This window comes from Triticum aestivum, chromosome 6D (assembly GCF_018294505.1).
Source record: "Triticum aestivum cultivar Chinese Spring chromosome 6D, IWGSC CS RefSeq v2.1, whole genome shotgun sequence".
Classification (NCBI taxonomy): Eukaryota; Viridiplantae; Streptophyta; class Magnoliopsida; order Poales; family Poaceae; genus Triticum; species Triticum aestivum.
Genome location: NC_057811.1, coordinates 297,373,675 through 297,384,553, shown reverse-complemented (window position 1 = coordinate 297,384,553; position 10,879 = coordinate 297,373,675). Strand labels below are relative to the sequence as shown.

Here is a 10,879-nt window from a genome sequence, read left to right as displayed (position 1 = left end):
GGTTGTGGAAAATGATCATGACGAACTATAACATCGCTCCATACACGTGTGTGTCGGGTGCGGAGGGCCCCCGCCGGGGGTAGAGGGTGGAGGAAGAAGTGGAGGAGGGGGGAGGCTGGCGGCGGCACGACAACCCTAGCGCTTGCCACGCGTGGGCGAGTTTTTTCGCTCGATGTGTGGGTTGGTTGACTGCGAGTGCCCACTCGTTTTTCTGTACATGAGGAGTGGATGGGTCGGTGGCATTCTGACCGTAATTACGTGCTATAATAGAGATATATTTTTTTATTCAAATATTTTTCTTTTGAGGGGCTCTCCAAAATCTTGAGATTCTGGGAAAATTTAGCTTTTTTTAGATTTTTGATTGCACTGGGATTCTAGAGAATCTTCTCAAGACTTGGGAAGCAAAATCAAGTTCTTTTTGCTCAATATTTTGCAGGCCGAGATTCTTTATAATCTACTCAAAAGAACTGGGCCTATGTTAAGGTTATAAAAAATGCCCACAACTCAATGATGTATGACCTCGACTGAAGCTCAGTACTATGTGATCACTTTGATGTGCCACGTTTTGAGAATTTGTAATGTAACTTTTATAATCTATACCGATATAAAAAGATTCAAATTGACAGATTCAATTAATCTCAGCCATCAAACCAGGTCAATCTAACGGATCTGGATTGCTTGATGGTGAGCGCTTATCCTATCTAATATCAACGTGCATTTAATTTTCTTCATAATATTAACATGCATTGCGCATATACATTTACTAGTAAAGTAAAAGTAGTTGTAGCAAAACCTTTCTGCTAAAATTTGTTGTAGATGTGGCACTCTCTTCACTATAGCATTTGTAGTTGTTTCTCGTGGCCGTAGAGTTGTCTGGGCCCATGAACATCGCAGTAATTGTTGTGATGTTTATCACCTCAGCAAAACACGATTTTGGAGTAGGTGATGTTTGTGATTAGCATGCTGCCAAACTGACAGAACCTGGACGCCTCTCTGTTTCAGTTGAACTGCCCACATTAGTGGAGAAGCCTCTAGAGCCTCCTCAGCGTGGGACCAAACCAAACCGAATCAAGCCGATTATCTGCCGGATCAAATTTCCGAGGTGAGCATCCCCAAATCCATCTCATTCTTCACCCCCGCTTGCTCCCGTTACCCGCCGGTGTGTAGTTTCCGGTTCCGCATTCCTTTCTTTCTGCTCAGATTTCTTAGGTTTCTGATACAAGCTGGCTAGCATCCTCCCCTTTCTGCTTGGTATTCTTATCTGTATAATTTGATTTGTTCCAAGCACCGCGGCTGGACAGGATTTTTCGAAAATACTGTAGAAATCATGGGGGAAATCCCCGATCCGACCTTTTATAGAACCACCCCAATCTAACTACATGTGTGCAGTTTGCTGGAGTTTTTTCCAAAAAGAAAAAATAAAGTTCGGTTTAGGAGGAGAACCACACTTAGGTTGGAATCTATATTGGTGGTAAGAGGATGAGACGCTTTCAGATCTTGAGCTGGGTTGGGAAAACGCTACTTTTATTTTGTACGAGTGAGTAACGTTTCTGTTATGTGAAGTGGCTGTTTTGGTAGTCTTTACTTCTCAAAACGATTACATATTTTGATGGTGGATGGAGAGCAAGACATGCTCCCTCGACTGATATTATGCTTTTGAGGCATTCTGATTTTGTGGCATGATTCTAACTGTGTGAGTAGCTTCACGTTCATGTCAGGGACTCCTGGTATATGATTTCTGTCCGTTCACTGTTTTTTCTCATGATTAGCCTGTTACCTCTTCCCTTGCTCTAATCATGAAATGCATAACAGCTCTGACAAGTGACAACAGGGATGGCAACCGGTAGCGAAGCTGGAAAGCCCGCGGAGGTCGTGCTGGAGTGGCCTAAGCAGGACAAAAAGAGGATGCTGCATGCTGTTTACCGTGTGGGAGATCTGGACCGCACCATTAAGTATGTTGGCTCTACTTCTGGTAGATGGTGATATTTGCACTATCAATATTGGTATGTTTGTGCTGATGCGAGTGATTTAATTCTCATAGGTGTTACACAGAATGCTTTGGGATGAAGCTGTTGAGGAAAAGAGATGTTCCTGAAGAGAAGTACACCAATGCGTTTCTTGGGTTTGGACCTGAGGACAGTAATTTTGCACTTGAGCTGACTTACAGTATGTTCATTGGTCCGCAATTGTTTCTAATGCAACCAGTTTGATATCCTTGTTAATAATTGGTCGACGTGTGTGTCTGCCTCAGTGATAATACTGGCAAACTGATGGGGTCTTATTCTTCTCTCTGCATACGAGCCAATAAATTCTTTTGTGGGTTAATAGTGTCATTCTTTTCCACCTCCTGTTGTGCTAATATGTCCGTTCTGGTTTGATAGATTATGGTGTCGACAAGTATGACATTGGAGCGGGCTTTGGACATTTTGCCATCGCACATGAGGATGTGTGTATTGCTTACCTGCAACATCTTACCCTTCATGTTACAGACCCCCGGGCTTATACGATGTCGTGGATGCAACGCAGGTGTACAAGCTGGCTGAGACAATTAAATCATCTTCATGTTGTAAGATCACTCGTGAACCTGGTCCTGTCAAGGGAGGGTCCACTGTGATTGCTTTTGCACCAGACCCAGATGGTTACATGTTCGAGCTTATCCAGAGGGGTCCGACGCCTGAGCCTCTCTGTCAAGTTATGCTTCGTGTTGGTGACCTTGATCGGTCTATCATGTTCTACGAGAAGGTATTGTTTTGTAAAAGGAGAGGCTGTTTGAAACGTTAGAGACACTATCCTTTCTGAATATTCTCTAGGACAATAGTTATATGTGTGATATTCTCACATTTGTCTTTTATGCAGGCCCTTGGGATGAAGCTTCTGAGGAAGAAGGATGTGCCTCAGTACAAGGTATATCACATGCCAATTGTTGTTTTGATGCCATTTTTCCTTTTAATTTTGATAGACTGAGCATGTTTATGATTTGTGCAGTACACTATTGCCATGATGGGCTATGCTGAGGAGGATAAGACCACTGTTCTGGAGTTGACATACAACTATGGTGTCACAGAATATAACAAGGGCAATGCATATGCTCAGGTTTTGACAAGGTTTTTTTTGCATTATTTCCTCTTTAGGTTTTGGCATTTCCTTTCTTAATGGTTGTTGTGTTGCCTAAGTGCAGGTTGCTATTGGCACTGATGATGTGTACAAGAGTGCTGAAGCAGTTGAGCTGGTTACCAAAGAACTAGGTGGAAAGATCCTACGTCAGCCTGGGCCACTACCGGGGCTGAACACGAAGATCACCTCTTTCCTTGACCCCGATGGCTGGAAAGTGGTATGTCTTCTGGCTGTCTTGTGCATCACACTGCTTTATTTGAATCGAGCGGGTGAATTAATTACAAGATGTGCTTGCTGTAGTCAATGCTTGATTTAAAATTTGAAGAGCTTATTGTAGTCAATGTACTTTGGCAGTTAAATGAATTAATTCGAAACGAAATGAAGAATAATTGAATTGGCTTACACAAACTGACCGATAATTGCTAGTTTGTCTGTAAAAACGAATTATTTCCAGTTTGTACATAGTTTCAGAGTCTACTCTTGGATTGGCACCTTCAAGGACAAGCTGTTGCTTGTAAATGCAAAATAGTAGAAAATTGGAAAACAACATCATTGTAAGAAAGTAGGCATCCTAGGTGTAGCGAGCAAATTAATAAGAATTTTTGCGTGCAGCATGTTTGTCATACTGAACATGATTTCTTATGTTGTTCTTCGGTATCCTTGGCAACCAGCCGGCTAAAGTATCTGTGGCTAATGTTACTCTTGGGGTTGGGGTTGTAGGTTCTGGTGGATCATGCGGACTTCCTCAAGGAACTCCACTGAAGATCAGCAGGCCCCGGGGCCAGGGGTTGTTGAGGAGGCAAACCTTATGCAGCAATGGCCTTTTGATGTAATAAAATGGCAGCCTCTACCGCTCCGCCAACAAAAATAAAAGCTACTGTAGCACCGAATACGTATGCCGTGATTGGCCTAGTTAGAGAAGAGTGCTTGGGACTTGCTGTGTACAGTATGTGCTATGATCGCTGAACATGGATACTACTGAGATGGATCTGTTTGCGTAGTCGGAGTGTGGTTTTCTATGATCTTTTTTTTGAGGTAATGGTTTTCTATGATCTGGTATGTTTTACTACCTCTGTTTTTGAACTGCAAAAATGTCTTATACTCCGTATTTAGGAACTTGAAATGAAACAACGTGTTGTATTTAGGATTTAGGAACAGAGGGTGTACTGTTGAGACGAATTGGCCATGCTCACGGCATGAGCTATGCATTCCCGGGTTTTATCTTTTATTAACCATTTCACCCGAAAGTCAGGAATCTTGAAACCGGCATCGTCATGATCAAGCACGCTTAGCTCAGTCTCGTAAACACCATTCCTTCTGCTGACAATTGTACCGTACTAACAATTGTATACACACATCTCGTTCGATTACAGATCACAAGCAGCAGCGGAAAACATCATCAATGCCCGAGTTACGGAAAACGCACACGACACGGTTAACACCATAAGAATACGTATAACTGCTTTTCCGCAAAAAAAAAAGAAAAAGAAAAAAGAATACGTATAACTGCTGGATCACACTGCGCCGGTCGCTCGGGTCACGCGCCGCCGTGCCTCGGCGAGACGCGCACTCCTCATTCCTCACCGTGGCTGCCGTGGCGGTCCTCCGTCTCTGCGCCGCTGGCGCGCTCCTTGGCGGCGGCGTTATCCCGCACGGCGCGCTGCTTCTCCTCCTCGGCGGCGTAAATCCGCTGCTGCTTCTTCACCTCGGCCGCCTCCTTGTTCACCACCGCCGCCTCCCTGTGCCCCGTCGTGTACGCCGCGGCCTTGTCCACCTGCCCCTGCACGGCGGCTCTCGTCTTCTCCATGCCGGCGCGCGCTGACGCGCCGGCGTTCGCCGCGGCCTCCTTGCCCGACTCCATGCCGCACGACCTCCCTTGCTTCAGTTTGGACTAGCCGACGATGCTGCTGGAATCTCTAGACAAGCTGCCGTACTTTCGCAAGCAGGGTCGAGGCGAGACTTATAGCGCGGCGCCATGAATCCGCGGAAGGAGGATTTGTTGCCTCGGGCCATGACGCGTGTCAGAGTGTACGTGGAGACGCGTGGAGAACGGTGTGGTGGCTGGGGTGAGGTGTGCGGACACGAGGCATCCCCGCCATTTGATTATCTAAGTTTGAGCCGTCTCGATATCATTGGCCGGACGAAAGATGAGTCACTGCTTCCAAACAAACCAGTCAGGTGAGCTGAACGTACCACTCTCCCTCCTACCAGTCAAACACCTCCTAGCAAAGAGTAATAAAGCAAAACGGAAAAAATGTAAACTAGCAACTCTACCTTCAGAAACTCCTCTCAATTCCCCCACAGTTACTACAGATATGAAATCCGCGACATCCCTAGGATGTGGCTCTAGAGGGCTGGCCTCATTGGGAATCATGCAATCTTGGCAAAATCTCTCAAGTGTCATCTCCTTAGGAATATCATGGAGGTGAAATGACACATAGATATATCTCTCCTAGCATGAAAGTGAAAGTTTTGCATGAAAGTATTAGTGAGAAGGAGGTATTGATCACACTTATCTTCGAGGAACGGGATGAGGCCTGCATTGTTCGCCAAATAATAAAAATCGTCATGAATGCCCGCATCCCTTAAGAATGTGTTGCATGGACATTCGCACGGCCGCACCTCGGCCGCACGAGGAAGGTTGTACTTGGGCTTCGTAGTTTTCTTAGGACTCCGGCTTGAAGAACCTCTCAACTTCCACTTAAGCATTTTTTCTTTGTCTGAAAATTTCTGAATTTTTTGTCCCTCAAAATAAAAGTGAACAAAACTTAATATAAGTGATAGCAATTACTCCCACAAGTGTCTCGAGGCTATATCATGCATCAAAACTACTTTGAACCATATAAGTTAAACATGCAAGCTCAAATACAAGGTCACCAACAATAGCAAAATATGCAAAATATAAAGCACTATAACCAAAACTAATTAGACCATTGGAGGAGTCACATACCAAGGAGCAGTCCCTCAAAATAGTTTCTAAAATGAAGTTTCGAGCAAGGAGACCGAAAATCGCACAGGAATTGAGGAATAACATGAGCTATGAGGCAAGTTTGATATTTTCTGGAGGTAGGAGAAGGCAATGGGCGGCTGGAATAAGTGAGGGGGCCCCCTGTGGGACCCACAACCTCACTAGACACGCCCGGGGGTAGGTGATAACCCACAAGTATAGGGGATCGCAACAGTTTTCGAGGGTAGAGTATTCAACCTAAATTTATTGATTCGACATAAGGGGAGCCAAAGAATATTCCCAAGTATTAGCAGCTGAGTTGTCAATTCAACCACACCTGAAAGACTTAATATCTGCAGCAAAGTGTTTAGTAGCAAAGTAGTATGGAAGTAACGGTAACAGTGGTAAAAGTAACAGTAGCAGTTTTGTAACAATTGTAACAACGGCAACAGAAAAGTAACGTAGCAAAGATCAACATGTGAAAAGCTCGTAGGCAATGGATCAATGATGGATAATTATGTCGAATGGCATTCATCATGCAACAGTTATAACCTAGGGTGACACAGAACTAACTCCAATTCATCAATATAATATAAGCATGTATTCCGTATATAGTCATACGTGCTTATGGAAAAGAACTTGCATGACATCTTTTGTCCTACCCTCCCGTGGCAGTGGGGTCCTAATGGAAACTAAGGGGTATTAAGGCCTCCTTTTAATGAAGAACCGGACCAAAGCATTAGCACTTAGTGAGTACATGAACTCCTCAAACTACGGTAATCACCGGAAAGAATCCCAATAATTGTCACCTTGGGGTATGCGGATCATAACTCGTAATAGGTGTCTACAACTTGCAAGATCGGATCAAGAACACAAATATATTCATGAAAACATAATAGGTTCACATCTGAAATCATGGCACTCGGGCCCTAGTGACAAGCATTAAGCATAGCAAAGTCATAGCAACATCAATCTCATAACATAGTGGATACAAGGGATCAAACCCTAACAAAACTAACTCGATTACATGATAAATCTCATCTAACCCAGCACCGTCCAGCAAGCCTATGATTGAATTACTCACGCACGGCGATGAGCATCATGAAATTGGTGATGGAGGAAGGTTGATGATGATGATGGCGACAAATCCCCCTCTCCGGAGCCCCGAACGGACTCCAGATCAGCCCTCCCGATGAATCACAGGACGAGGCGGCGGCTCCGTATCATAAAACGCGATGAATCCTTCTCTCTAATTTTTTCTCTCCGGATGTGAATATATAGAGTTGGAGTTAGGGTCGGAGGAGGTCCAGGGGACCCACAAGCCAGGGGGTAGGGTGCGCCCCCACCCTTGTGGTCTCCTGGTGGGTCCCCTCTGGTTGATTCTTTCACCAGTATTTTTTATATATTCCAAAAATATTCTCCGTAAATTTTCAGGTCAATCCGAGAACTTTTATTTCTGCACAAAATAAACACCATGGCAATTCTGCTGAAAACAACATCAGTCCGGGTTATTTCCATTCAAATCATGCAAATTAGAGTCCAAAACAAGGGCAAAAGAGTTTGGAAAAGTAGATACGATGGAGAGGTATCAACTCCCCCAAGCTTAACCAATTGCTTGTCCTCAAGCAATTCAGTTGATAAACTGAAAGTCACAACGAAAAACTTTTACAAACTCTATTTGATCTTATTGTTGCAAATATGTATAGCCAGCATTCAGGTTTTCAGCAAAGATTGAACTAACCATATTCACAATAACATTTAGGTCTCACATTTACTCATATCAATGGCATAATCAACTAGCGAGCAATAATAATAAATCTCAGATGACACTGGTACCGTATCGTGCTATACAAACGGTTTTAACCCCTTTCCGTGACGACATTTGAAACCGTCGGCTAGTGAGTGACTGCGATAGGGGGTCCTTCCCACACGACCCAGAAACCGTCAGGGATAGGTGAGCGACTACTGATGATCGCCATAGAATAAACGTATGAGAAGCTGCCCCAGTCCCACACGTTACATCTCGACGTTACGTTTCTGATCAGAGAGATATCCCAAATGATTACGCCGCTATAGTCGTGTGAAAAAGGTGGACATCAACATTTAATCTACCGATATGTTTGTGATAGGCACGTTATCGCACACTGTCGTGGAATTGTCACGGCAGATGTCCTAGTGAAAGGACTTAGTTGTGGAGCCATGTCGACGAGGTTAGCTTAAAGGGGTTAAATGGGACAAAAGACACGAGGAGTTTATACTAGTTCAACCCCTTGCGGTGAAGGTAAAAGCCTAATCCAGTTTGAGGTGGTATTGCTAGGGTTTCGATTACCAGGGAGCGAATACGCTTTGTCTGGTTTTTGATCTGTTGTTTCTTTCCCTAAGCCGCTGCCGGGTCATCCCCTTATATACATGGGTTGACGCCCTGTGGCCTACAGAGTCCCGGCCGGCTCATACAAACGTGTCCGGCTCGGTGACTTATTTTACATGCCTTACAATACAAGTTTACATATTCATGGCGGTTTACACTTACGGGCCTTAAGCTGCCTTCGGGTTTGGGCCCTTTAACAAGCCTATCTTATGAACCGTCATCTTCAATATACTCTTGGGCTTCATTTAGATGAACCGCCATTGGTTTGACCCGGCCCCTCCTGTGCGGGTCATATCCAATAGTCATATCCCCAACATTAGGCCCCAGGTTGATTTGAATTTGTTCATGTCAATCTTCAACACTTAAAAAAATCCCTCTTCATCTTCCTGTGTTATTTGTAATCCGCCATGACATCATCTCCTGAAATTGCGGTGACCCACCGTCACCTGTCATTAATGCTATATACGGCCCAAATCTTAATAAATCTTTTCCTTTACTGAACCTCCGAAAATCGAGGCGTCTGCGCCGTCACATATCCATTTTCTTGTCTCCTCGATTCCCGCGCCTGCCACTTATCCTTCCAGCCTTATAAATAGGGGCCACGGGTCCTCTTTTCACTCTCCCCCTTTCTCCTTCTCGTTTTCCTCTTTCTCCTCGCAACGCCCCAGCGCGCCCGAGCTCCGCCGTCGTCGAACTTCATCCACTGCCTCAACTCCGGCCGCTGCATCGCCCTGAACGAACCAGAACGTGACGGCGCTCCTCCGCTGTCAACCAGCGTCGGTAAGTCTTCCCCTTTCCTCTCCCTAGATCTGTGTTACGGTTTCTCTGTTCGTCGGTGTTCATCACCGTTCTTCCCTTTCTTTCTTAGATTGCATAATTTTGATCTGAAGACGATACAAACCTTGCGCGGTAGCAGTTTTAGCACTTGTTTTGCAATATTAGAATATATCCTCATAGCAACAGATCTCATCTAGGCATCCCCACTTCTCTGCTGCCGCCACCTTAGGTTTAGATTTTATTCCATTTTTCTGAATAGCTGCAGATCCAATCTTATAGCTTCAATCTGTTAAACCTATTTGTCCCGATACTTAGCAAAATTTTGCTCTTGTCAGATCTTGAATGCCAGTACTTGTCATGGCGGCTTATATCACCGGCTTATAATTACTCATATATCATTAGTCCTAATTTAAGCCGCCATTCTGAATATATACTGTAACTGTTAACTTGTGATTTCACAAACTAATTTGAACCGGCAAAATTTTCCTTTCCTTTAGGTTTTCTTTCTTCACAATGCCGCCAAAGACTGTCTATACATGTAATTGATTTCCCTCCGTCATCACTGAAGGCTCACTCAAAGACTTTGTCAAAATCGGGTACTTGCCCGCAAAGAGTGTTATGCATTATCGTGCCCCTGAACCAGGCGAAGAAATACCTCAGCCAAAGGATGGCGAAGTCATTGTATTCACTAATCACATGAACCGGGGCTTCTCACCACCCGGCTCTAAGTTTTTCCGAGATGTTCTGCACTTCTTCCAACTCCATCCTCAAGACATCGGACCCAATTCCGTGTCATATCTGCAACTTTCAAGTCTTCTGCGAAGTATACCTTCAAGAGGAGCCCAACGTCGAACTCTTTAGGGAATATTTTTATTTAAACCGCCAGAACGAGGTTACGAACGGACCCAGCTTGGAACTTGGCGGAATCTCAATTCAACGCAGAAGAGATGCCATCTTCCCTTATGCGTGCCTGCCGAGTCACCCCAAGGATTGGAACCAGACATGGTTTTACTGCAAGGATACCTCTCCGGCTGACGAGAATCCACTGCCGGGTTACCGTGCTGAACGTCTTGACCCGAAGCACCCTCTTCCTAAAAAACTCACCGCTGCTGAACGTAAGAAGCTTGCCCCCACTATTGCGAAGGTCAAGGCCCTACTGGGGAATGGGCTAACTGGCATTGATTTGGTCCGGTGCTGGGTCTCGTGGCGGATCATACCCTTGAGCCGACGACCCGGCTTAATATGTACATATACATGCGGTACAAAGGATCCATTACGCTACAGCCCTTTGCGTTTGACTGATGGTGCAATTACTGAGATGACAAAAACTCTTCTGAATGAAGATTCCGAAGACTGCAGCAAAGTAGGTCTAAACCCTTTCTGCAAACTTAACTCACCGCCAGATGTGAGTCTTTAACTTATCTTAGTTTTATCTCTTTATTCAAATATTGTATTAACTCAACTTTGCTAACTTCCACAGGCTAAATCTGATTTCTGGAAGGCAAAATACGACCATGAAGTCGCCAAGAAGGCCTGGGCTGCCAAGAAAGCCGCCAAGAAGGCCACCAAGAAGCATAAAAAGAATACATGTTTGATCTAGATGACACCTCTGAGTCGGAGGTAGCCCTTGACTCTCTTGGCTCCTTTTTCAATTATCTTATTGACATTGATTA

At 44.7% G+C, this 10,879-nt stretch overlaps 2 protein-coding genes across 3 annotated transcripts; one reads left to right on the top strand and one right to left on the bottom strand.

The window, feature by feature from the left end:
- Positions 1 to 855: 855 nt before the first annotated feature.
- On the top strand, positions 856 to 4,226 carry LOC123144746 (lactoylglutathione lyase). Of its 2 annotated transcripts, none has more exons than XM_044563970.1 (9): positions 856 to 1,102; positions 1,813 to 1,952; positions 2,042 to 2,166; positions 2,382 to 2,446; positions 2,527 to 2,742; positions 2,857 to 2,904; positions 2,986 to 3,093; positions 3,179 to 3,331; positions 3,835 to 4,226. In XM_044563970.1, exons 2-9 carry the CDS (start codon positions 1,834 to 1,836, stop codon positions 3,874 to 3,876), a joined length of 876 nt encoding a protein of 291 aa, XP_044419905.1. In that variant the 5' UTR covers positions 856 to 1,102; positions 1,813 to 1,833; the 3' UTR covers positions 3,877 to 4,226. The 2 variants fall into 2 exon arrangements, with proteins under 2 accessions (XP_044419905.1, XP_044419906.1); XM_044563971.1 differs by having other exon boundaries at positions 925 to 1,102; positions 1,832 to 1,952.
- Positions 4,227 to 4,441: 215 nt separating this feature from the next.
- Positions 4,442 to 5,131, bottom strand: LOC123144748 (11 kDa late embryogenesis abundant protein). Its single transcript, XM_044563972.1, has one exon. It carries the CDS (start codon positions 4,973 to 4,975, stop codon positions 4,688 to 4,690), a length of 288 nt encoding a protein of 95 aa, XP_044419907.1. The 5' UTR covers positions 4,976 to 5,131; the 3' UTR covers positions 4,442 to 4,687.
- Positions 5,132 to 10,879: the final 5,748 nt, after the last annotated feature.

Bases quoted from the DNA above. Each gene is read 5' to 3' on its own strand.
- LOC123144746 (XM_044563970.1), top strand. From the start codon at position 1,834: ATGGCAACCGGTAGCGAAGCTGGAAAGCCCGCGGAGGTCGTGCTGGAG. The intron at 1,953-2,041 runs GTATGTTGGCTC...TAATTCTCATAG, and splicing joins GATCTGGACCGCACCATTAA to GTGTTACACAGAATGCTTTG. The intron at 3,332-3,834 runs GTATGTCTTCTG...TTGGGGTTGTAG, and splicing joins ACCCCGATGGCTGGAAAGTG to GTTCTGGTGGATCATGCGGA.
- LOC123144748 (XM_044563972.1), bottom strand. From the start codon at position 4,975: ATGGAGTCGGGCAAGGAGGCCGCGGCGAACGCCGGCGCGTCAGCGCGC.